Consider the following 27,768-nt stretch of genomic DNA (forward strand, 5'->3'; position numbering starts at 1 on the left):
TACGCGGAGTACGTCCTGGCTTCGTTTCCGTCTTTCCTCCCCCGAAATCCTGTCAAAATCCCCCGAAGGCGTCTAAGAAGCTCCGCCCGAAATTAAAATCTGCACATCCCCAAGGAGAAAGTGTCGCTTTTCGCCCGGTTCCCATGCCACCAGGACCGTGGGAAAATTCCAGTTGCAAACAGGTGGCCGCTGCTGGCTGAGTGTGTGCGTGCTTTCCCACAGTCCGCGGGAACACCGGTGGAACTGCTCACTCCCGCGCGCCCACTGCCTTCGCCAGTTCATTGGCCACGTCCCTTCTCTTTCGCGCGGCTGCAATTAATTACGCGACGGGCCCTCGGCGGAGATGAATTCAAGAATTTGTTCGCGTCGCGGTTGATAGACGCTTCGTGTTCGCCGTGCTTGGAGGACGTTTGTGTTTTGTGCGGTTCGGGCCAGATTGTGTTTACGTTCGCCACTGACCGTGCGGGAGTTTTCATTAATCAGAGTTGGACCTTGGAGTCGCGAAAGGGCGGCAGGATCGGGACTGGGCGGTCCACCTGGCGGAGCGGTGTCAAGCGCATTCGAAACTGACGCGACCAAGTGACAGCTGACGTACAAAAGTTTGGTTATGTGCAACGTCCGCTGTCGGTGAATGTTTGGCATTTTGTTTTGGTTTCCGCGAAGTTTCTGTTTATTTTGTGGTAATTCGGCCGGAACCATGTGCAGTGCTTAGACGGCTCGCGCGATGGAGTTGATTTGATAGTGCCGCAGGCGGAAATGCACGTTTCGCTGGTGAAATAACTTGCAATCTGGACGCGCAACGAAATCGTCAAGTTATGCCTCACTTTGGCGTTGGCCCGTACTCGCAGTCGCCCCCGAGTCCACCCCCATCCGGAATGCACCACGGCGCCCTCATACCGCGTATGGGCGGCGGACCCCTGGTCCCGAGCGGTGCTGCAGGCGGCCCGCTGTCCAACCCCAACGTGTACCGGCCACCCATCGAGGACAAGAGGCTCACCCGCGAGGCAATGGAGCGCTACCTGCGCGAGCGAAACGACATGGTCATCGTAATCCTGCATGCAAAGGTAATTAGACGCGAATTCTAATCGGCGACGTGATTATAAGATAATTGGAACCTCGAGTCGACGGCTAGAGCCGCGAACTGTGGGCAACAATAGAATGGGAGGAAATTGCCGGTTAATTAGTTGGTCTTGGTCGCGAGATGTTTGCAAGGTAGCGATCTCACGAGGCTTCTCGTTCCGCTTGGGTGGGACTTGGACACTTGGGTCGAAGTTTAAGTAAAGTTGGTTCCATATTTCAGGTCCTTTTGTTATATTTTCACTAACATATTGTTGGACTCTGCCCATAGTTCGCTCCTGGTATCTCCTAGGAAACATTTAGACAGACTTCTCCAGGTTTGCCCCATGAGTTAGGGCTGAAGAATCCACTTAAAGTGTTTCCTCCTTGTCGTAAGAGGGGACTAAAGGGGTAGACATTTGTGGGGAAAGAGCCTGCCAATTTCGAAATTTAAGTGCTGCCGAGACGTCCACAACCCCTTGGATGACTCTGGAAACCTAAGTGGCTGCAGACTGTCTCTGACGGCTATCGCAAGGCGCGGTCTCATGACCTGGGAGCCCATTACTAACAGACTTCTGACAGCAAGGCAGGTAGATAGGTATCAGTGGCCCCTCCGAGGATCCCAATTAGCGCTGCGGTGCGCCGTTTTGATGCCGCACACTAGTACGACCACGATTTCTACGATAAGAGCAAAGAGTGAGAGTCCAGTTTCACAAAGGAAATCAGGTCTCCCATCCTTTAGCTAGAGATCCTGAAGTCCTCAAAATATTGTCAATCTAGTTTCCGTAGCCTGGCTCTGAGTAGAGCTCGGCAATCGCAAGGAAAGTGCTGAGGGTGTCTTCGTTTTCTCCGCAGCTCTGACAATGAGAATGATCCGCTGCAGGCCAGTGCTCTATGCAGACCGCCGCAATCCTGTATGTATTTGCTAGATGATGTTGTAGCCTAGCCAAATCCTCCTTAATTTGGCGTAGCTGGCGAACATCCATCATCTGAGGTCCGTGGTTATTAAATTGTGCGGGTAGATTCCATCCTTAACAATACCCAGTGGTATACAGCCTGTGCCTACGGAAAGACGGCCAAGATCAGAGCCTCGCCTGGCCAGTTCGTCAGCCCGCTCATTCCCCTAAGTTCCTCTGACAGGGGAGACAGAGCAAGTCAATCTTTAGCGCTCGCCTCTAATATTCAGTGCGTTTCTACATAGCCCCATCCGCTTGGAGGATTTCGTCGTTGAGTACAAGGTTTTAATGGGGTTTTGAAGACGTGGGTTTTTAACGAGCTTGGCCTTATCCATGCGGATCTCCGGCAACCAGATACGATTGAACGGTCTCCTGGGGTTCTCACTATAGAGGATGACATTCAGTCTTATGCCCTCCCAGGCGTCGCTGATCTTAGCGACGCACGAAACGAGAAAGTCTCTGGAGAATCGGTCCTTGTATGCTATAAGGTGGAACCTACGGACCACCTGGCTCTTGAGCAGGACCTTAGAGGATGTCTTCGTTCTTCTTAACTCTGACTTTTGAGGGGATCTCCGACGTCGACGATGTTGGGTTGTGAGTATTATGGTTGGTACTCATCCATCACACTCAGCTCGACAATAGCAGATTTCAAGCTGGAAATCACTAATCGCTTGTCATCTCGTCCCGGAGGACCACGCTTCAGCATAACGGTGCTTTGGCTTTGACCGATTGAACTGCCCTCGATGGTTACTGTCTCCAGACTTGATGCCAGAAGCCCGTCCTCCGATGATGCGCCTGGCGTCACCACCTATCCTTCTACCGTCGTTTTTTAAGATTTTGTATAAAAAAAAATCAGTTTACTGTCTGTCTATCGGTTTCTTTTTTCGGAGGTGGAAATATTCCAAAGACACTGGTACACATGTTCCAGCGTGTGGGATTTTTACCCATTAAAACCAACCACTAACTCCTATCTTCTTCCCCGCGGAACCACCACGAAGTATTCGCCGCGGGTAGAACTTGGCTCTAACCTCTCCCTTCACACCTTTCTCGCCTCCTCTGCCTCTCTCAACCTGCACTGTATCGGCCCTACCATATCGTTCACTACATTCTAGTTTTCCTGGCACGCAAGCGTTTTCCCAATTATGTTTTCCGGCCCCACTGTTCCTAAAAATGTCTCCTCCAGACTTCTCCTTTCCTCTGTGAGTCTAGAACAATGGAAGAAACATGCTACGTGTCCTCCGGAATACTGTGGCAGCTGTGACAATTGGATGAGCTGTCCACGTGCCAATCGGAGGACGTATCGGGTCTATCATAGGTGCGTACCATCTCATCGGCCAAAATGTCGATCGGCATCATTCTGGCTATTGCATAGGTCGCTTCATTCGGGATGGTTTTATAACCACAGCACACCCTTAAGGCGGTCTTTCTATAAACCGCGTTCATCTTTTGAGCATTGCATGCGGTAGCAATGCAGTTGATCAAATTGGCGCTGCATAATATAGAGCTCGCCACTTTAGCTATAACCATCCTAGGCTCCCAACATTTGGCATCATCCTTGCCAGGGCCATGTAACATGTTGCAATTATTGCCTGAAATTCAGCATCGCATGTATCATCACTCCAAGGTATTTAATTGCTGACTTTAAAGTGATGATATGCTTCTCCATTGATGATGATGATATGATGATATGGGTAGTGGTTTCTTTGCGCCGCTTCGTGATAAGTACCGCCTCTGTTTTATCCTCCGCGAATGCAGTGCTTCCTTCGGATGAATATAATTCCACATCCGCCAGATCTTTTGCAACAACGATCACAGCTATGTCATCGGCGTAGCCCGCTATTGTGGTCTCACTAGCAACTGGGACGTTGAGAACATCATTATACATGATGTTCCACAATAGCGGTCCAAGAACAACCCCGGAAACAATGTATTCGTTGGTTCCATTGTCTGTGTCGTACCAGATCCTTCTATCTGTAAATAGCTGTCGACTAGCGCAATTAAGTAACTTAAAAGGCTCCAACTAGCCGAATTGATGGCGTCGACCGTTGATTGGCCGTACGGAAGCCTAATTGTCGGTTCGATGAGCCCCCAGACTCTCTACAACCGCGAACAATCTGTTGTAGATTATTTGCTCCAACATTTTCCCCATAATGTGCAATAGGCGTAAATCTGTAGGAAGACGGTTCACCAGGAGGCTTGCCAGGTTTAGGCAACAACACTAACCTCATTCCCCAAAACATGCTTCAAACAACTCTGCGAATATGTCTGACATCGGCTTAAGGGCTTTGTTTGGTATGCCGATGAAGCCTGCCGCTTTGTTGCCTCTCAGCCTACCGCAAATTTTCAGTACTTCTTTTATCATTACTGAGGGTGCTCTCCTGAAGGAACAAACTCTAAACGATTTTCAGTAGGAGATCGGGGCATGTAGTTTGCGGAGCTGCCTGACCTCTAAATCTCCCCCTCATATCCCTGTGAGGAGTCTAGACTCGCTTCTGCGCAGAGTTACTTGAAGCAATCCCTCTTGCTTTGCTGTATAGCCAGCTGCGGGTTTCTTCGAGCTTCGTTGTAAGCGCGCTACTTCACCTCCTAGCCAATCCTACCCATTGCTCCCTGAGCCGCTCATCTGGCCCGATGACACACCAACCATAGATCAGACAGTTCACTACTCCACCAGCAGTTGGGCCTTCTACTGGGGGCAGTATAACAACTCGGCATCAATGAGTTGCATGTCTTCGCGATACATTCCGTCATATGAAAGGCTATTTCCAAGGATATACCTGGTATAGTGTTCTGGTCCAACCATACATTTATGAATGTTTGCTCGTCGATTGCTTTCGCAGACCAATCAGACGTTGTTCTAATTTTTGGACGAGCAAATTTCCAACCGCTTGCTCTACAGGTCAAAGACTATTGCCTGTTGATTACTGACGATCCAGAACATATCGTGAGCTAATGAAGGACTAACCAAAGTAAGATCCACAACCGAACCGGATCCCCCTTTCCAGTAAGTATTAACCTGGCCGTTGTTTGCCAATATGATATCTAATTGCGCGAAAACCTCCAAAAGGCAATGCTCAAAATCACGGGCGATGACTTTTGATTTCCGTCCTTTTGCATCCAGAACCAATCTTTCCAACATGTCCTCGAATTCAGCCAACGTCAGGCTTGGAGGAGCATAGCAGCTGTAAACGTATATCCGGACTACTTTTACCCATACCAACCCACTTGCGGACTGCCTCATACATTCCTGTATGACTTGGTCCTCGCACACGCACTAGGCCGCCCCACCTGTCGCATCGGCTATTCATAAATTTTTGTTGGGGCTCCAATAGGGTTCGCTTATTATAGCCACTTGGACCTCTGATTCGTGGGTGGTCTGCGAGGTCTTATGACCCTGCGCGCTGCTTCTCTTAGTAGCCGGATAGCCGCCGGCATAAAAGTGCTTCTCAAAGATGAGAAAATAAGTGGCGCCTCATCGTCGACGAACTTGTTTCTTCGGTAGATCCAAATCACGGGACTGTACATTCCATCACTAGGGATGAACTTAGATTCTCAAAGATCTCAGCACGATGGCTTCCTTGGATTTTTTCTTCTGATCAAAAAAAGGCCTGTTTGGAAATTTTTCGGAGGTTATTGGCCCGTTATGCTATGCTTTTAGTTGATTTCCTCTACGAACTAAGAGGGATAAATTCTGATTATTATTGTGAATTGCTAGACAAAACTAAAGCTGAATTTCGAAGCTTCCCAATTCGAAACGTCACTGATTACCTATGGGTCGGTAATCTGCGCAGACGAAAGCAACCTGGGCACAAAAGTTAAGGATTTACACAAATTTCAAAGGTTGTTTTGCGGGTTTATGAGTGGCGCAATAAAAACACGCCCAACGATATGTCTGGCGGTCCTTCTGGGTGCGACTCCTTCATCTTCACATACAAATGAAGGAAAGAAGAGTAAGAATGTCCCAGAGTATCAGCGAAGCGGTGAGCTGCCTAAATCGGAAAAGATTGATATTGATATTGATATAGGCGATTTCCCGAATTATTGATACCAAGTGATAACAATGAAGTTTCATTTCATTTCAAGCCATCAAACAATCGCGCATCACCCGCGATCCAATGAGAGGCTTGAAAGAAGGCATCGACTCTAAGGCCACTATAGTGGTCACAAGTTCTACCACCCGTTCTACTTAGCACCGGAACAGCCAATCGCGGAGAATTTTCTGCAAGTTCCGCGGAACTGATACACGGGGAGAATCTGAGACTCATCGACGATGCTGTACTCGATGTTAGGTTGGGCCTTAACACTACTGGATTGTTGCATATGCTCAAGGACGCAGTGAGGAAGCTGACGCCACCACGAACTGCTAACCTGGCGAAAAAGGTGGCTGACGTGCGCAGGGATCTCGACTCCGGTCTTCATGTCCTAATTAGGACGGGCGAATCTTAGAGACCGCAGCAGCCACCTTACGAGGATCATGTCGAAGTCCTCACTCCTCTATTTTTCTGCACTAGCAGAACACCGAAACACCACTAGCCCACAACAATCCCAACTTGAGCTTGTTATTCTCTAGCGCAGTTAATGCTTCAACTGACGTCCAGTTCGGTGGCGCCATCGGCAGAAACGGCGCTTTTTAGATATACAAATTGATCGACGGCTTCGATGGTCTGATCATTGAGATCGGGTTGATTAAAGAGCTCAGGTGAAGTATTTGGCCAGTTGCTGATGTTCCTTTCGATAGGAGACCTAATCACTTCTACCTCTGCCTTCAAGTCAACAGATTTCCACCATTCTGACCTAGCAGACAGAGCACTTTTTCCTTTAGTTACGCAAGGTAGGTAATAGAGTAAAGTGACTCCCTTTAGAAAAAAGACCATAATAATATTCCTTGTATGCAGTTGGCAAGCCTCTTATTAGGCATATCCAATGCTATATGAAATCATGGAAGAATACAACTAAAGTGCACATTAGATAACTTTAAGAGAAAGAGTTTTATGCTCATAAGGTCAAAATCGACTAAAGCTACCTTACACCAATTGTGGCAGAGCAAACATGTCATCAGCGTAATGGAGGTGTTTAAGGAAAGATGTCGTGATCCATTGACCTCCTCCAAGTCCTCCGTGAGCATGAGGAATGTCATCAATGACAGAAGATAATATCGACGACAAGATGCAACCCTAGCAGACTTCACTTTAATATCGACGACAAGATGCAACCCTAGCAGACTTCACTTTGGACCTTAAAATCCTCTGAGATTTTACCTCGGTGCAGCACGTGACATAGTGTACCATCATATGTCGCTCTGATAATCGAATATCGGAATTTTTCCCGAAATCGATGAAGAGCAGGTGCAGCGAAGATCTAAATTCCACACACTACTCCATGGTGTTGATGTGGTGAGCGCAGGGGGATCCAGGACGGAAATCAGCCTGCTCACTGTCGATCAAGCTTTCGGGATTTTCTTGGATGCATTCCTCAATAGCTAAGGGTGGTTAATTCCCGTTTGAAAATCCTAACGCCGAAAGTGGTGGCCAATGACAACTGCAGCTCTTCGGGAGTAAGCTATCTAAGATCGTTTTGAGGGGGTGAATTTCAATTTCTCAATGAAAATTTGCGTTTGCAAATGCTTAAGAAATGAACCCTTACGAACGGGGGATGAGTATACCCACTTGTGGTATGACGATTATCGAAAGCATTGTCATACGAGAGGCGTTCAATAAGTCCTTAGCAAATCCACGAGAAGGCGATTATGGCACTAAAAAGGGGTTTTTTTTAGACACCGTAATTTCTCACTAGATAATTGTCAAAGTCTCAGGTATTCAGTAACATGATTTCATTTTGATTGTCAATTCAAGGAAGAGACTTATTGCTTAATATTGTCCTCTATGTTGGTGGAATTTTGTACTCCCATGATGGACTCAAGGCGGGTTTTTCAGTAAATTTCTAAAAGTTGACAATACACAATTAGTAAGTTTATTTGAGCAGATATCGGAATGGGACATATTTTGAGGGTTAGATTTCATCTAAGCGCACCTTCCTGACTTCTTTCGGATTTTTGGGTTGGGTAGTTTCCGAAAATGAGTCCTGTCTCATTTTAAGTGTGTACATTTTCACTCCTTACTCGCATATGATTATATTCGATGAAAAAAAATTTACATCCCCTTTTACATGTATGGGGAGCCTCCCTTTACATGTTTGGGGAGTCGTTTCGAGCGAAACAGTTTTTGTAAGCTGAAATAGGTTCTGATTTCATCATCGTAGCTGTTATCGGTTGTGATTTTCGACACTAGATAGGAGAAATTATCAATGGCCTCAAAGTTGTAGTGTCCTATCTTTATTCTTCCCGTTTGACCAGTGCGGTTTGATGTTGGTCGGTTGGTTTTTGGTGCTGGCGTTGCCACCATATACTATGCCTTGTTTTCGTTGATGTACATCCCAAAATCTCGCGTCGCCTGCTCGATCTAGATGTAGGCAGTTTTTACGCCTCGGGTCGTTCTTCCCATGCTGTCGATATTGTCAGCATAGGCCAGTATTTGGCTGGACTTCAATAAGATCGTACCTCTTGTATTTACCTCAGCATCAGGGGACTTTCTCGTGGGCCCGGTTAAAGAGGACGCATGATAGGGCACCCCTTATCGTAGACCGTTGTTGATGTCGAATGGTCTTAAAAGTGATCCTCCTTCTTTTATCTGGCCTCGCACATTGGTCAGGGTCAGCCTAGTCAGTCTTATCAATATCGTTGGAATACCGAATTCTCTCATGGCCGTGTACGGTTTTACCCTGGCTATGCTGTCATAGGCGGCTTTAAAGTCGATGGAAAGATGGTGCAACTGATGATCGTATTCCAACAGTTTTTCCATTGCTTGTGGCAGAGAGAAAATCTGATCTGTTGCTGATTTGCCGGGAGTGAAGCCTCTTTGGTATGGGCCAATGATGTTCTGGGCATATGGGGCTATCCGGCCTAGCAAGATAGTGGAGAATATCTTATAGATGCTACTCAGCAACGTGATACCTCTATAATTGCTGCACTGCGTGATATCCCCCTTTTTATGTATGAGACTGATAATGCCTCGTTGCCAATCGTCAGGCATTGATTCGCTGTCCCATACTTTGGGCATCAGTTGATGAACCACTTGGTGTAATTGGTCGCCTCCATATTTAACCAATTCGGCTGTAATTCCATCGGCTTCTGGCGACTTATGGCTTTTAAGCCGATGAATTGCACGGACCGTTTCTTCTATGCTTGGTGGTGGCAGCATTTGTCCGTCGTCTTCAGTTGGCGGGACCTCCAACCCGCCGATATTTTGGTTGTTGAGCAGTTCATGAAAATCATGTCGGAAATCAGATTTCCCTCTTTATCTCGGCAGGATGAGTATCGAGGTATATAAGGCTTCTTCCTGCTGACTTGTTGGTAAAATGGCTTCGGTATTCACTCTCACCTGGTTGTCAGAGGGGATTGTAGGTGGTGTTGTTATTCGAGTTCGGAGCACTATGCCAACGAGATATTGATCCGAGTCTATACTGGCTCCCCTATATGTTTTGACATTCATCATGGCTTAGAGGTGGCGCCGTTCAATCAACACGTGGTCAATTTGGTAGAAAGTGGTCCCGTCTGGAGAGGCTCACGTATATTTGTGGACCGCTTTCCGCGCAAACCAGGTACTTCCAATAACCATTTCATGCGATACTGCTAACTGCTCTATCGTGGGTGCCCATCAACTTTTCGCCCTGGGGCCTACACTACCCATTGACGGGGAAGTTTGCATGCAGATAGCTTACAGTTTCGTATCAGGGCAGAGGCAACTCATCAAACGCTGCCTCCCCTCTGCCTTGGAAGCATTGTGGCCGGAGCGGTTCGCAGGTGTTATTCTCTCCTCTCTATAATTCGCAGAACACAACATGGGTGCGAATTATATCGAACGTTATCCGCCCCCTATTTTTGGGTTTACCACCTAAGGTTCAAAAGTTTATGAAGACTGAACAAGAAGTCCCTAGCCTAAAAAGAGTGGAACTAAGTTGCTTTGCGTTTGGCCCGGCCCGACATCAAATGAATGCAGACTTAGGACCCCCCCAAAATCTAAATTTTTTTTATAGCCACAGTTCTCTAGGACTCAAACGAAATCCATCCAAAAAATAGCTCTGGGGTGGACAACGGTTCACGACGAATGAGAAAGTCATCGCCAAAACAGATGCCTATTTAACATGATTTTGCCTTTTTTGACGGCTTAAAAAAGTTGTTTTGAACTCATGATTTCACTTGCAGAGCGCTAAGTCGTTAAGCGTACGTGCCCCGTAAATCTTTCTACTTCAATTAAGATTTCTTACAGAAACTTGGACATGCACAAATTACGAAAGCGCCTTCAAGAACTCTATCTACATCCACTCCTAGCAAATCCTCTTCATGTTTTTCAAACCCCTAATGCCCCGATAAAGACAACACAAATAACTTATTCACAAACACAACATGCACCAACGCGAATCCAACAGGTGATCCTTCAATTATTCAAGTCAACAATTAATCGAACTTTCGAAGCAAAACTTTCTCAGAACATCTAAACACACAAACATATGCTGCCGATAAAATTCTCTATTGATTTTAATTTAGCATTGGATGTACGTGGCTTCTATGTTTAATGCTCGTCCTTTGTGAGAAATGTATATCCTGGGAAGGAGGCGGAGGGATGAAGCTAACAATTTCACTGTCATGAAGAATTTAAATTGAAATTACTTAAATCATTATGTCGAGTTGTGGAAAAAACCATCTATCGGACGCGCACGTGTCATTAAGGAGCCTTAACAACAGGTTTCAGCTGGTGGCGACTTGGGTGAATTGGGGCACTTACACACGAGGACGGATTTAATTGAAATAGGGCAAGAAGTAGGGAGGGAGGAGGAGGAAGGAGTATTTGTTTTGTGATAGTTTGATGAAAAGCGAATATTTAAAGCGGAAGACCTCATTGGATGAAGTGACCTAATTGCAGAGTCTAGTTAGCAAAGAGGACAATATAATTCGCTCTTTTGTACACCTTGTGCAGGGCAAGGGTATGAACCCTTCACATGGTCTCCTTTCTTTGTTAGTGATCCTATTAATAAGGAGTGTTATACCACTACTGATGAAAGGCATCTTACATTAAATACTTGTGCATTTGAAGAGCACACGAATTGGCCATTTTCAAAATTTCCCTTAAATTCCAGTCCCTTAGTATTTGGCATCAAAATTGCTTCCTTCTGGTCAAACTCAGACTCGCGAGTTCCCTATATAAGGGCTAAGAATCAAATATAATTCTGCCTTAAGCCGTCGTGTTTAGGTGCTGCTTCTATAGCACTCCTCCTCGCTGGCGGGGAAACGCATCTGAACCATCACCTTCAAGGTTTCACCAGAAGATTCCGTCCATGAGCCTTTCGACTTTTTAAGAAAGGATGAGCTCCTATGTTTCTTGGCCAGAGTCTTACTAACTCTCACAGATTCGCCGGTGATTTCAATGTTCGGACAATAGTCCAGCCAGGACCGCTTTTTGGCAGTCTTGATGGCCGACTTGCAACTCTTCAGGAATGTCCTTGTATGACTGCTAATATTTTTGTTCCCTGATCAGCTTCCTAAAGCAAGACAGATCTTCATTCGACCACGATGGTAATGTTTCCTTGCTTTATTTAGCAGGGCATGAAACTTTGAAGGCGGTTTCGAAAGCATTTTCCAGAGCCGCGGCCTTTGACTCCAGTTCGCCTGTCGTGCCACTGTTACCAATTTGTGGACTGGGGAGCTTGTTATTGATAACTTGGCCAAATTATCTCCAGTAGATACTTCTGAGGTCTCTAAAAAGCTTGGAGACGCCTACAGTAAGATCTAGACTTGAAAGTATCCAACTGTGATCTGAGAAGGATCTCTGGTTAGACTCTTCAGTTCTCAATTTTCCCATTGTTGGTTACTAGAGTGATATCAAAGACCTGCCCGCAACCGTTACAGTTCTCTGGGAAAATGAAATGTTGGTGCACTGTCCGTCTTTCAAAAAGATAGATTTGTCTTGATAATAAAATCAAAGGGAGACTCATCTTTTTCGTTGATTTCCGGGTTGCCTCAAACCGTATGCCTTGCATTGGTTCCGCAGCCTATTAAAAGGTTGGTCTTCTTTGCTGCGATAGTGGACGTCAAATGCTGTAGTTCCGCTGGTGGAGATGGCCGTCCGTGAGCCACATAAGTGTGAAGATGTACACGTTCGTCGCTCCCGGTTTCTCCTCGTTAACGCCGATTAGGTCACTGGAAGTCAGGCCCGGACACAGAAAAGTCTGCACGCTCTTCTTGACGACGATACATGCTCTAAGTCTATCCCGATCAAAGTCTCTTGTGCTGTGGAATAAATTGTAATATTTGGTGGTTACACCCCCTCCGATTTGGCCTTCCGCATTATCTTCATCTTCTCCAAGAGCTCGTCGGTGACATCGACTGGATCTAGGTCGTCGTCCGGTTCTGCGGAATTGAATGCTTTCACCTTTGCGTTCCTGACTACACATCGCACTGTCTTTTTCCATTGCTTCCAGATACTCTCCATTTATGCAGAGTAGAAAAGGTTGATTATTCACCTGGAGTTCCACTTCCACCCATGGGCCATGGAATCCTGGGGTTTTGAAAGCGCAAGGATTGCACGAGCTTGCCCTTATCCATGCCGATCACCGGCAACCAGATGCCGACCGGTCTCCTGGGGATCTCTCTGTATGAAATGGCTTCGAGCTTTAAGGCCTCCCAGGTGTCACTGATCTTGGCGTGCACGAACCGAAAAAATCTCTATGCCATGGAACTCACGAACCACTTAATAGGATTCAAAACGGGGGATGAATCTCCCCGGTTCCCCTTTGCCATCCAGAAGATCCTCGATGACCACCTTCGACAAGCCAACAACACTGATTCACACCTCCGGCGCCAGTTTACTGCTAACGGAATCGCTTTCCGCTAGCTTTACACGTAGGTAATTCCTGAAAGGGTTTCCCAGTTCGCGCTTCGTCGACCGGCTTACCTGTTAGCAGAAATTGCTTAGTGTGTGTATTTCAGTTTGACCTTATATTTAGATCGATTGGCGGCGGCGGCGGCCTTTGTCTTCTGCTGGCTCCCCAGGCGTTTGTTGTTATATTTTTCGACAATCAGTAGGTATTTAACGATGTCCCCTTTATCCCGCTCGTCGACAGTACCGGGCTTACTATTTTTCACAATCTTGCTCGGAATATGTATTAGTTCTTGAACAGGACTCAGTAAACTTCCGCTAGTCCGTCTACCGAGTCGCTCTCGAAGGTTCCTGTTGTTGGTTTGAACAGAGCGGTGCTACCGCTAGCACCAACGGTAGTGCCCTTGATGGCTACTGTCTCCTCCGATGGCATCACCATCTCCCCCTCCTTTATTTTCCGTTTTATAGTTTAGTTTTTTCAGTACATATTTTAGCTCCACTAGTAATCCAGGGAAAACTTTCACAATGGCTAGCCCGATGACTAGGATAATGATTTTATTTGAAACTGAAGGTGCTCAGAGTCCATATACTAAAGACCAATCCACATAGCTCTCGGTCTATGCTGTTCCGTCTTGCTTTAGGGTCCTGTTAGCACGTTTTCCATTGCAAGAAGGGCAATACCCGAGTTGTTGCTCCGGTTCATCGTCTGCCAAACCCGCTTGCCCATAACACATAACCAGCAGGCAAACAGATCCTCGTCAGTTGGATGAACCTACTCCCAGTACGCCCCTACATACTCTCGGCTCGTCCGAAGCTGCATCGATCAAATCGAGGAGGTCGTTTGACGACTCGAAGAATTAACAATCTTAACCTGAAGCATAATCAAACCAGGTCGCCGAAAGTACGAGAAGGAGTACGAAATGAAGTACATGCACTTCGTGTGTGGAGAGAAATTGCAACGGAAACCCTCAATTTTGCCAGCATCTTATTCGGAATAATCAATGTGTGCAAGCCCCAAAAATTATCAATGCAGTTCCAATTACGTACCCGAAAGCATTAAAGGTTATTGTTGACGAACTAGTTCTGCCTAACGACCGCTTTATATGCTTGACATGATCGGGAAAGTGCCCGACTTACCCCCAAGGTAGTTCGGGTTCAGAACAGAGAGATCGACAGTTGATGCTGTCATGCAAGTTGTGGATGCGGTTCATTGAGCCGAGGCATACATTGAGAGATTATCTGAAAGACCGTTCCCCGCTCTATGAGATGCTAGAGGCAGTAATACAGGGATCCATCCTACGGTCGAACCTCTGGAGCGCTTCTTACGATATTCTGCTAAGAGTCGATATGCGGAAGAGTCGCACCTGATCGGTTATGAAGACGGCGTTGCAGCAAAGCAGACTTGGCTTATTGATGCCACGTATGAACTGGTGAATGGTTGCTCATGGTTTCAGCCTTTCGCTGGAAAAACCGGAGTAGTCATCTTGGCAACGTCAGCACCGAAGACGAATCAACCAACAACATCAAACCGCACTGGTCAAACACGAACAAGAATAAGAATAGGAGAATACAACTTTGAGACCGTTGACAATTTCTCCTATCTAGGGTCGAAAATCACAACCGATAACAACTACGATTATGAAATCCGCGCACGGTTGTTGTCAGCCAACAGAGCCTATTTCATCTTACAAAGACTGTTCTGCTCGAAACGTCTCACCATAGGGTCAAAGCTCTTACTGTACAAGACTATGATCTTGCCAGTCCTCATGTATTCCTCGGAAACCTGGGTTCTTAGCAAGAAAAATTGCGAACTCTTGGCCGCGTTCGAGGGAAGAATCCTCGGAAGAATTTTTGGCCCCCTACATGAGGATGGACGATTCCGTAGCCTACACAATGACGAAATCTATGAGCGATACCATGACCGTCCGGTTGTGGATAAAATCCGGCTCAATAGGTTACGGTGGGCGGGTCACTTAATCCGTATGGATGAAGATGATGCCATCCGGAAAGTCTATAAGGGCAACATCTATGGTAGGAAAAGAAGACGAGGCAGACCCTGCCTAAGATGGAGCGGTGGCGTGGGCCAGGACGCCAGACAGCTTTTAGGGATATCGAATTGGTAGACCTCGGCGCAAAACCGGGATGTCTGGAGTTCCTTATTAAGGCAGGCCTAGACCGGATACCGGTTGTTGCGCCGTTGATGATGATGATGATGAGTCATCTTGGCCAGAAAGAGGAAAGATGATCCCGAGCCTGCATCCCATATCGATCGGCTAGTTGATGCTCGACTCGATGATGAGCTTCTTCGAGCTAATTAGAAAAGCAGCAGCCGGTATCTCGGCATTGAATCGGCTAATGGCGAATGTTGGGAGCCTTGTATTTACCAAGAGACGTCTTTTTATGGGAGCATCGCAGTCCGTTCTGCTCGATGGTGCGGAGATATGTACTAATGCCCTTGACTAGGAGATGTATCGTAAGCATCTTGTTCAAGTGCAGAGACGAGAAGCTTACCGAGTGGCAATTCTCTTAATATATAATATAATATATCTCTTAATATATATAATAAGCCAAGAAGCAGATGGACTGCGCGAATGAACCGAGTGCATGGTGAGATTGATTACTTCTTCGCTTCACTACTTTACTCAACTTCTAAGTGGGCATGAAGGTTTTCAGTCATTTCTGCGCAAGATTTGGAAGGCGCGATCTCCTAGTTGTGTGGACGACGCCAAACATCAAACTTTTTCTCTTGTGAAAAATGGGACGGCTTTCGTCGACAGCTTAATGCAAACATAGGAGAGCTCTCTCCAGACAACATTGCCAGAGAGATGCTGAGAAGCACTAGTTGATGGAGTCGTGTTGCGTATTATGTTCGGACTCTTCTTGTTGCGAAGATTGACCTTGACCGATAGAGGGACCGTATGGCAAAGGTTTTCCTGAACTATTATCTCCCTTCCTCCTCTTCCCAAGCCGGAAGAGCAGGAGGGCTAGCCCGAAGTAATGTGTTAAACGGTTCTAGGCTAGTTCTCTGATGATAGGAAGGTGTTTATTTGGTAGTTCAACGCATACTCCGTGAGTAAATGCATTCACCTACCCAATCCCGAAAAAGAAAAAAATATATACCCATACGGTCGAAAATCAGATTTCCTTTTTCGCCTCGGCAGGATGAGTATCGCGGTGTAAAAGACTTCATCCTGCGGACTTGTTGGTAAAATTCGCGCTCCTGGTATTATTGCTCCCTGTACTTTTCGAGTTCACAGACTAGGCGAACTAGGATAAAGTTACGTTCTGTGAAGCAGTGAAGGTCTCTGGGAGAAAAAGCTTTGGTTTCCAGCCTGGAACTCGCGTCTTCTTTGGAAATCCGAGACCTTGACTGCCTCACATAAAAGATCGAGGTAGAAGAAGCCATCAAACGCGAATGTCCGGAGGTAACCGAACTCGCGGGGCCCAAAAATCGCTGTGGTGGAAGATGGCGAGCAATACACGAGGAAGCTTCTAAACAACGGGAAAATAAGAATTGGTTGGGTAGTGTGTAGGCTATAAATCCGGGCCGCCCCAACTAAATATTACAGATGTTTGGATTATGGGCACACATCCGCGGCGCTTGTTGCTGGACGCATTATCGAACAGGCGTAAAGCAGACTCGGCATATTGATGCGACGGGTAAGCGGATGGATGACAACTCATGGTTTCAACCTTGCACTCCTGATGAGCTCAACGCAGTCTGTCTTGCTCTATGGGGCAGCGGTATGGGCTGACGCTCTTGGCAAGGAGGTATATCGTAAACGTCTCGCGCAAGTACAGAGACGGGGAGCACGAACGCAAGGGAGGTGAGCCAAGGGAGGTTATTGCTCGTGAAGAACTGCAACGCACCCTAGACGAGTGGGAGCTCTTTTGTCAAAATGAAACTAGAGGTAGATGGACTGCGCGGCTCATTGGCAACTTAGGTGCGTGGCTGAATAGGAAGCATGTTGACACTGATTATTTTCTTACCCAATTTTCAAGTGGGCATGGAGGTTTTCAGTCTTACCTGCACAAGATTGGAAAGGCGCGATCTCCGGATTGTGTGTTTTGCAATGGAGTTGTGGACGACGCCCATCACACTGTTTTTTTCTTGTGGAAGGTGGGATGAGGTTCGCCAGCAGCTCTATTGAAACACATGCGATCTCTCTCCAGACAATATTGTCGAAGAGATGTTGCGGAGTGCTGACAGGTGGAGCCGTGTTGCCCATTACGTTCGGGTCCTTCTGGTTGCTGAGAAGATAGAGCTCAACCGGCGGAGGAGCCGGATGGCAGGGGGTCCCTTGAGTTGACAGTTCCTTTCCTCCTGTCCCCTCCCGTTAGTGAAAGGAATTCCCTGATTTGAAGGATCCGCAAGGCGGGAGAGTTCGGGGCTAGCCCGAAGTAATGTGACAAACGGTTCCAAGATAGCTCTCTGACGATGGGGTGGTGTTTAGTTGGTAGTCCGACGACGGTACGAACCGGGAGTCCAATATTGTGTGCGTAAATCCATTCACCTACCCTTATAAAAAAAAGATGCTCCGAATAGAGCCTACAATATCCAAATCATGGAATCAACTAAAATATTTAACTGATGGATATGACGCAGCTAACTTATTTACTCGATTGAATCACACTGAACTGCCTGCACGGTTTGGAGAACCTGTGTTGGGTGATGTCTCGTGTGCCTTGAATGTCAATTCTTATCTCCAAACTAGTCTTTGATTTGAAGCGCTTAACTTAAAAGTATTAAAGAATAAAAAAATCATTTCAGTATAACAAGATAATGCCAAGCTAGACAGCTGGGGTAGATATTTCGTCGAATATTTCCCTCGCTCAATCCTGGTATCTGGGTTAACAAATTGTTTGACTTCACTTGCTTGAAATTCTACTCTGGATACATCCCTACTCTAGCTAGTTTCCAACTTACAATGTTTACAAGAGACTATTTCCTTAAAATTTTCTGTGTGCCGAAAAGGGACAATGTCTCTGAGTCTATGTAATTCTAAAACCTTCTAAAACATCAACCTTCATTACAGGTCGCTCAAAAATCCTATGGCAACGAAAAACGTTTCTTCTGCCCGCCTCCATGTATATACCTTTTCGGAAACGGTTGGCGTCGTCGTCAAGAGGAGATGCTACGCAAAGGTGAAAGCGAGCAAGGTGCTCAGCTGTGCGCTTTCATCGGGATCGGCAATTCAGATCAGGACATGCAACAGCTCGATTTGAACAATGGCAAACAATATTGCGCCGCGAAAACTCTCTACATATCAGATTCGGACAAAAGAAAGCATTTCATGCTGTCAGTGAAAATGTTCTATGGCAATGGTCATGACATTGGCGTATTCAATTCGAAACGGATCAAAGTCATATCGAAGCCATCGAAAAAGAAACAATCACTGAAAAATGCCGATCTGTGCATAGCCAGTGGAACAAATGTTGCTTTATTTAATCGTTTGAGATCACAGACTGTTTCGACACGATATTTGCATGTAGAAAGTGGACACTTTCATGCAAGTTCGACACAATGGGGTGCATTTACGATTCATCTGCTTGACGATAACGAGAGTGAATCGGAAGAGTTTCAGGTAATTCAAAACTGTCTCAAATATTCCTCAGGTTAGATACTTCAAGCCCCGCTTTCAATAATTTCACAGGTACGTGATGGCTACGTACATTACGGATCAACGGTGAAGCTGGTGTGCTCCGTAACTGGCATGGCATTACCTCGTCTCATCATACGTAAAGTCGACAAACAAATGGCTCTCTTAGAAGCTGATGATCCTGTGTCGCAGCTTCACAAATGCGCGTTTTACATGAAAGACACCGAACGAATGTATCTCTGCCTGTCCCAGGAGAAAATCATCCAATTTCAAGCATCACCATGTCCAAAAGAAGCCAACAAGGAAATGATCAACGACGGTGCTTGCTGGACGATTATATCAACAGACAAGGCTGAATATCAATTCTACGAAGGCATGGGGCCTGTATCGTAAGTTAATCACTGAAAATTTGTCCTAGGATGGAAATTCTAAAGAATCGTTCCGTTTTTTCTTTTTTTTTCGTTACAGATCACCTGTGACACCGGTCCCAATAGTCAATTCCCTGAATCTGAATGGTGGTGGCGATGTGGCCATGTTAGAATTAAGTGGTGATAATTTCACGCCACATTTGCAAGTGTGGTTTGGAGATGTTGAGGCCGAAACCATGTATAGATGTACTGAAACATTGCTGTGTGTCGTCCCGGAAATTTCACAATTTCGTGGTGAATGGCTCTGGGTAAGTCCGAATTACTTTATTTGTTTTGTTGATTGATAATATTGCTAGTGATATGCCCATCCCTTGCCCATTTTACATAAAACTTCACATTTTTGGGACTAACAATGACTGATGATTTGCATGGTATTTATTAAGCGCATCCAGCTTTTTGGTACTTTTATTTTCCTTTTTATACTTTCAATGTTTTGGTGTGTTGTAGCACATTTATCATTTGTAAATATATCCACGAAAATAATTAATAATAATTAACACTTTGTTGGGATCGTAATTTAATGGCCACTAGGTCGTATCTATCTAGTGTTGTGGAATGGAACTGAGCCCAAACAGTTTTCTTGCTGCTCATAAGGAGTATAGCTTTTCAGCTTCTCCAGGATTGGAATAAGGAGGATAACTTCTTAGCTTCTCCACCTTCCCCACGGGTCAGGCCAGTGCTACAGCGCCCACCCTGCACTGGAAGCCGAGTTAAAGCTATTTAGCTGCTCGCCCCTGATCCCGTGTTTACCACCGCACCTGGCTAGAGCTACTGCGCCTCACGCTGCTCTAACTCGTAAATCGGGATCATCCAGTTGCGACAAGGATTCCATAGCACTAGCTTCCATTTACTAACTATTAACCACTTTTTCAAAGCCATACCTTCCCTTTATTTTGAACTTCATTCTTCATAATGAACTCCACTTTACAATTGCATTGCAAAATTTTTCTAATCATTGTTCACGAAATAGTACAAACTCGCGTTTATACTAAAAACACTTAACTTTAACTTTCATAAACCAACGTTTCCTCGCTATCTCCAGGGCTACTGGAGATGAAATTCAAGTATGGTGCCTGGTTGGTTAGACTCTTTTTTCGTTATCCTGAGTTCGAATTCCGGTTCATCATGGGTGTTTGTATTTGGCCTTGTATTGTCCCGCTGCTGTAGCTTCATCACTTCCCCTTCTTTAGCCTTGGTCCTGTTTACAAGCGAGGTCGGATCGTCATGATCGGCGGAGTCATTTTATTCTATCAAAGGCCTGCTCTGGATGCAGTTGCAAGGCTTTTAGCTCTCCTTTCAGCCACCGCTGTTTCGATCGGACTTTTGGTCAATTACTTCTTCTTATAATCTTGGCAAATGAATTCTTGTTAGCACGAATTACGTGGCTATACCATCGAAGACGCCTTTCTCACAATTTTTCCACGATTGGTGCATCCCCATATCGGTCGCGCATATCCTCATTTCTAATGTGAATCAAGGCGTGTACGCCACTAGTCCAACGCAATCACTTCGTCGCCCTTACCGCGAGACGGCGTTCGTTGTCTTTTATAGTCAGCCTGCACTCAGAAATATAGAAGGTGATAGGGCAGACGACACTGCAACGTTGAGACGCTCGTTGATATGTCGATCACAAAGAACACCAGTTGTGGAAGGTCACTTCATCCAGGTTGTGCTAATGCGTAAAGCAATTTCATAACGTAGTTCTGCATTGCCTGATAGCGTTGCTCCGAGATATTTCAATTGCTCAGTTCTGGGCAGGTCACTGCCGCTGACAGTGATAACGCCTGCTTCATGGAGATCGGTCGTCAAAAATTCAGTTTCAATCTGAGATCGTGTTGCATGAGGTGATCTTCCATATTTGGAAAAGTTGCTTGAGATCATTTTTGCTATGAGACGACGGGAAAACATCATCTGCATAAAACAGTCGGATGTTCCGTGTTACAGTGTCCATAATAAGAATAAAGAGGAGTGGTGAGAAGGCGCTTCCTTGATGAACACCAACAGAGACACGTTGCGGTTTTGATACACCCGCCACATTTCGTACTTTACTTTTCGGATCGTGATAGAGCAATTGAACCCAGCGCACCAGATCTTCTGGAACTAGGTGTTGTCATAGAGCATACCAGATGAGTTCGTGTGGCACACATGAGTGACGGTGCACTGTATATTGCATCAACGGTTTGCTAGTTCTTGATAGAAAAACGGCTTGATTCACGATTGTTTGAACGATCTCGCGAATATGATTGTCAAGAATGCGTTTAAAAATTTTGATGGCAGCAATCGGATCATACGGTAATTCAAACACTCTTTTCAACTACCTTTCTTTTTCCATATGGGAACCTTTCTCAATAGCCCGATTGGATTCGAATTGCTAAAAATATCGGCAATGCTTGCGAAATTGGAGGATGAACAAATTCTTCCATTTAAGTCTGCTCGAAATATTCTCGCCATCTAACGGCAGTAAAATATCGCCGTCTTATGAAAATATAGTCGATTTCTAACCATGTGCCTTTTCGCCCACATTACCATTAAGCTCGCCTGCAATGATATATAGTCATCATCAGGTACGATACAGGTCCTTGCAACGAGAAGTTTCCAAAGGGCATCATCGAAACCCTCATAGACGGCTGTGCCAATACCTTATTGAATATGTGGGCTACCAAAATAGGGGAGGTTACATCCATTTTTATCGCGTTTGGGTCCTACCTTATGTCGCAGCTTTTGGTACCAGATCATCGGGTTTCTTGTAGCGCGGCTTTTTCGAAGGTCTCTAGCTAATATTTGGCGTGTAGACACGTATTGCTCGAACTAATTTATTTACGTTCTAACCCCATTCATGCGTCAATAACTATTGTCCATTTCTTGACAGGATCGGGGTCTGTCCTGCCTCGTCGCCTCGTGGGTGGAGACGCAAAGGGCTGTTCTCTCTGTAGCCCTCCTTGCACATTGCGACGATATTACTCTATTCACAACGCGGCAAACACGCCCATAAATTGGCAAATTATCGCGCTAAAGCCTGCGTTGCGCAATTTGTTTGATAGTGTATGGAACCACTTACATTGGACGCAGGACTATGGTTTTGTCTAGGTGAGAGGCAACTTACCAAACGCTGCCTCAAGTCTGGCCTGGGAGCAACGTGACCGAAGTGCTTTAAAGGTGTTTGTTCACTTAGATTAATTAAAAAACACGCCATGGGTGCGAATTATATTTAATTTGAAAACCGCATGCAAGTTTTCGTCTAAGCCGGCCGAAGCTAAACTAGTTACTTATTTTTTTAATTAAGGGGTTGCTAGATCCGTCGCCCTCTGAATGGCGGAACGGGCCAATTCGAGATAAACTTTCTCCCTCATTTCTGGCCTATGGGCCTCCTTTTTCGGCTAAAACCCATGGACCAGAAAGGAGGGAGAAAGTTTCCCTTCAATTGGCCCGATCCGCCGACCACTCAAAGGAAACTCAAACTTTACGGTTCAGAAAGCCAGCTAACGATCAGTATACTATAATGCACATTAGTTCAGCTACAACCACTCTGTTGCCTCGCTCATGTTTGTAAACTTCCTAATAGTAAGGCGGCACTTACCGCCTTTTGGCAGATGGTAGCTAAAAGTATTCTGTGACATATGAATTCCTTCAGCATTTTTGTGTTGGACATACAGAGTGATAAGATGTTTGGTAGGTAGGAAATATTTTTTCGACTATGGTTTCACTGCATATGTGCAACGAATCTTGCCTTCTGGGTAAGCCTCCAAGTGGCCGAGGGGAACTTCCGGGAGACGCTGTATCACATTGGATTGCCGGTCGACATGCAGTAGGCGAATGCTCTAAAGGCCTAACTAGGGCGATCAGACCCGAGTCCGCACGGGGACTCATCTGAAGTGATAATAGGTCACGAAACTTTACCAGGGGTATATTGGTACCATGGGAACCGGGATTCACATACTTCATTGGAATTCTTGTTGTATATGAGTTCAGTTCGGTTGTTGCGGTTGGTCCCCTAGTGGGAGTTTTGGTTACGGTCAAGCGAACAGAGACCTTCGGGCCTCGACGTGATGTTGCCTTTCAACACGGTAGTGGGTCTTGCATCCACCAATATGCTGAGCCATGCACTCAGTATAGACTGGTACCGTTATAGCTTGTCACAGCGGGGCTCTGATTGTGGTTACAAAATCGAACCGTGTCGTAAAAAAAGCGTATGATTAAGTCCGCGAGACAGGTATCCACGTAAAACCATAGAGATGAGATTGCCGGGTGAGCCTCCGCCATTTGAAGTCAGCAGCTGTACTGGTGTGTACAGCGCGCATCCGAGAAAATACTCGCATCGATGTTATTATGTTCGTAAAGCTTCGCTATCCAACAGCTAGACTCAATGAATCTAACAATACTGCGGATTTAATAATGTAGTCCCGGAGGAGAAGGACTATGGAGCCCCAGTAGCACATGCGGCTCTATGGATCCTATTGAGCTCAGCTTCATTACATTTTTTACTCAGAACCGAGCATTGTACAATAAAACCCTTACATTAGGATGGTGATTGAGAGCCTTTCGACCCCATCCAGATCAGGCCTATGACCGAGCAAAGTGGCACAATCGATCGATACGGCCCAACCTCTCTTCCGGACGGGATAACAGTTAAAGAAGAAGAACTTAGGGGGGGATGAACAACAGCGTGTACATCCAGAGAACGATTTTCGGTCGAAAACGGCATTTTCTCACGAAGTTCCTCTTACAGGCTCAGAAGCCTTTACAGACCATCTAAATCCTATGTTTGCCATTCACTCCGTGGTATTGTATAGCGCGTCAATCACACCTACGCGATTACCTCAAATGTGCTTCAGCTCCCCCCAGAACTTCTCGAGACGGCCGCACTCCTCTACTGTCCTGCGTCAAGTGCTCTTGGGGCGACCCACTCGTCGGTAATCTTGAAAAGTGGATTCAATCTTGGCTTTGTGGGTGTTTACCTTCAGTCCAAGTCCATTTGCCTTTCTTTGCAAATGCAGAACCTTCTGCACAAGATCTATAACCTAGTGTGAGGGTAAACAGATGTCATCAGCGTAGTCGAAATATTTGAAGAAAGATGTCATGACCCATTGAACTCCTCCAAGTCCTCCGGACAAGGCAGCATGAAGAAGGTCATCGATAACAACTCGAAATCATCTTTCCATTGCCTGGGAAAGGTTTTGAATCCCCAGGATTTCCGTACGAGTGGAAATAGCAGAAACTGCAGGTGTAACGATAAATATCTGCGGGTATCCTGTCGAACAGTCTTACTCCATTTGAGTGCATTGATGGCCGAGATAATTTCCCTTCTGCTTGGAGGAACGGTCCGCATCCACATGTTGGAAGAACTTCACTGATACGGTTACCGAACGTGGTGCCTTTCCCCCCTCTTCTCATCCTGGATGAGGAGTCGACCATTAACATCCTTCACACATGCAAGTTCTTTCGCAATGCGGTATATATTTCTGAAATCATAGCGTAGTGCGCCGTCTTAACCAGCGCGCAATGACAAATTCCCAAATTTATCACGGCGCTTAATACGATAAACTACTCGGGATTTCGCACGCGTCACAACCGTCGCTTGTAGCGATCAATACATTTATATGCTTCCGTTCATCGATTAGCTTTCACGATTTCGCAGTCAGTCAGCTCTTATAACGTCGTTTTGGAACGTGGCCGGTGGTCTGTGTAGCACCCGAGAAAACAGCATTTCTTTGGCGGGTTACTCAGTGCATATGGCGTCCAATAAGCAAGATAAATCTCCCACTGTCGAGCGGCAGCTGGATCATCCACTGGGTTGATGTTGCACTTGGGGGGTTCGCAGCTTCCTGATGATGATCCCTTTCGAAACCGATGTCAGCGCCTCTCTTGTTACATAAAGCGGTCAGTGTGATTGCTAGTCCAGTGTCAGTTAGTTGAAACCGAATTCACCTTATGGCAGGCTCTGTACTCGAACAATGTGCCACCACGCAAGTTGCGGTGGAAGTTGCAGAAATCCATAAACCTCTCGCCATTGTCATTACGGACCGAGCGAGATTTTGTCAAAGTCCACCTTGACATTCAGGTCATTTATCACGATCCCTAATGTCACCTGTAGAAGCCTCTCCTGGACTGCGACATGGGATCAGTCGAATTTTTGAAATTCGCAGGTTGCTAGCCTATATATTTCTTAATCCTTATGAATGAGGATGATCCACTCCGGAAAGTCTATAAGGGCAATATCTATAGTAAAAAAAGAAGACGAGGCAGATCCTGCCTAAGATCGAGCGATGGCCTATGCCAGGGCGCCAGACAGCTTTTAAGGATATCGAATTGGTGAACCTCGGCGCAAAATCGAGATATCTGAAGTTCCTTATTAAGGCAGGCCTAGACCGGATACCGTTTGGTGATGATGGTCTTGTACACGATGCTCCACGTTGTTGGGTCAAGTACAGAGGCCTTTGGGATAGTCGCGGGAACATCGTACTCCTGCTGGCCTTCATCGGTGTTATACCAGAGAATCTGTTTTCGCAAGGAGCTATTGACAGCAGCAGTGAGAGAGGTGGGAATACCAATCGTGCATAAAGCTCCAATTGGTCAAATTGAACGCATTTCTCACGTCCAGGGTCACCACAACGCAATATTTGATGGTACCACTTTTTCCGTGGATCGCATTCTCAGCTATACCAGTAACCAATTTAACAGCATCGCCGGTTGGTCTTGCTTTACGGAACCTGGCGATCTGACAGACCGGGAGCAATCTATTATGGTTTATCCGCTCCATGATTATCCCCACAGTGTCTAGAAGACATACGTGTCTATGGGAGGGTGGCTTACCTGGAGGTTTACCAGCCTTAAGGAGGAAATAAGCAGGAAATATCCCCCTTCAGTCATGCACGGTCCGAACAATTCAGTGATCATGTTCGGTCTAGAGGCGAGCTTAAGGGTCCTATTCGATATTCCGTCCAGGTCCGAAACGTTGTTGTCACCTATTCTGCTGCAGACCTCTATTAGCTCGTCTCTGCTTACTGCAGGAATTCTCGTTGTCGTCACATTGAATCTCTGAAAGGTGTTAGCGCCCCTATTTTGCTGCTTCTTTAATACTAAGTTAGGCTGTCCCCATATGTCTCCATTGAAATTTAGAAAAGAACTTTTGAAGTTGTGGTCAGAGTGAAACTAAGTTATCAATGTTGGTTTGGTGTGATATGTACTTTTTACTCAACGTTCGTCAAAAGTTCCACGAGTAATGGAAGAACTAACTTTCATGAATTTGTTACTTAACTTTTTTTTCTACTATAGCAATATACTTTTTGCTTTGGTTTTAAGTTCTTCTGCTTGATGTAGCTCAGCGTTATTACTAATTTTTTTATAGATCAACGTGTTGCTTATAGAATTGTTGTATTTTAGATCTACCATTCATTCATTATTGAAGTGTACATATTTATGTTCTGAAAATAAAACCATATTAACACAGTTAATAGTTGGCTTCCTCATCCTGTATCTATTTCACTTGGTGTTCTGCTTTTGTACATAATCTCACTTGAAGCTTTGTACAGTCCTCTTGAGGCACTTACAAGAATTTATAGAGCTCAACAAATATTTCCTCATGATTCCTTAACTCAAACCAGGTACGTCAGCCAACGCAAGTGCCTATCTCATTAGTGCGAAATGATGGTATCATCTATGCAACCGGATTGACATTCACCTACACTCCGGAGCCAGGACCACGGCCGCACTGTACGCCAGCCGAAAGTGTGATGCGTACCCGACAAAATAACAATAACAATAGTAGTGCCAACAATAACAATAACAATTCGACAAACAGTCCGCAACAGCAACAGTCGTTACCATCCATATCGGATGTAGCGTGGAACTCGCATAGTGGTCTGTCATGAAACCGTTTCCACCACCACAAGCACCTCGACACTAAGTTTAAATATTCTATAACACTAGACTATACAGTAATATCGTTTAACCTCGAATATATATTATTTATTTTAGTGGAAATATTTAGCGAGAGAGAAGCAGCCGCTGTCAGTACATTCCGTGTTGCTTCAGAGATTTTTGTATTTTGCTCTATTCTATCGACGTTTAAGCTTTTGTCCTACCAATTTTCTGGGTTATACTGTATTTCGATGTATTTTCACGCCCTGACAGTGATTTTTGTATTATTGCAATTTAGGTAATCTCATAAACGTCTTATGAACGTTTTGTTTTTAAGTCACTCCCCGCTTTCCCGGCAATGCTGCATAGGTGTCTATACTTCTTATGGAAAGAATAGTTAGTTGCGCTTTTCTGTTCCAGCTTACCTAGATCTCTTCTTACTTTACATCAGACCCCTTCTTTCAATCCTTGACTTAGCAGATGAAAGATTTATGGCAATTTATTTTTCTGAATAGGATTAGATTTAAGGAGTATTGTAAATAGTTTTATATAAAATTCCAAAAAAGAAACTGCAACATATTGATAACGAAATAAATTATTTTTCAATATAAATATTTGTTTGTGTTAGTTTTCCAGTGGATTTCAGAGTTGCAAGGTATGTATAACGTGTGTCCTCTGCTAGGGTAAACAGTCTGCATTTAAAATTTTTATTTGTAATTTCCAGTCATCAATCTCCAAAAAATTCCGAACATCTTCTCGATGTCTTTTTAAAGACAAATGCTACCTTCAATCGTTACTGTGCCAAACGAAAACTTGTCTTCACCTGACCTGCGTGGAACATCACTTTAGTAGGTAATGTGATATCATATCACATCATGAGAAAAGTGATATTTCCAAATAACATCGCAAACATTATCCTTCATTATCCTAACCACACATG

The 27,768-nt window shown here is 45.4% G+C and overlaps 1 protein-coding gene across 1 annotated transcript; it reads left to right on the forward strand.

Moving 5' to 3' along the window:
* On the forward strand, positions 1–27,440 carry LOC119652348 (suppressor of hairless protein). The gene is made up of 5 exons (XM_038056376.1): positions 1–1,064; positions 17,980–18,528; positions 18,598–18,932; positions 19,012–19,219; positions 26,573–27,440. The coding sequence occupies exons 1-5, from the start codon at positions 816–818 to the stop codon at positions 26,837–26,839; spliced, it is 1,608 nt and encodes a 535-aa protein (XP_037912304.1). The 5' UTR covers positions 1–815; the 3' UTR covers positions 26,840–27,440.
* The last annotated feature ends 328 nt before the right edge of the window (positions 27,441–27,768 follow it).

The sequence above is a fragment of the Hermetia illucens genome, chromosome 3 (genome assembly GCF_905115235.1).
Source record: "Hermetia illucens chromosome 3, iHerIll2.2.curated.20191125, whole genome shotgun sequence".
NCBI lineage: Eukaryota > Metazoa > Arthropoda > Insecta > Diptera > Stratiomyidae > Hermetia > Hermetia illucens.

Bases quoted from the DNA above. Each gene is read 5' to 3' on its own strand.
- LOC119652348 (XM_038056376.1), top strand. From the start codon at position 816: ATGCCTCACTTTGGCGTTGGCCCGTACTCGCAGTCGCCCCCGAGTCCA. The intron at 18,933-19,011 runs GTAAGTTAATCA...TTTTCGTTACAG, and splicing joins GAAGGCATGGGGCCTGTATC to ATCACCTGTGACACCGGTCC. The intron at 19,220-26,572 runs GTAAGTCCGAAT...AACTCAAACCAG, and splicing joins TTCGTGGTGAATGGCTCTGG to GTACGTCAGCCAACGCAAGT.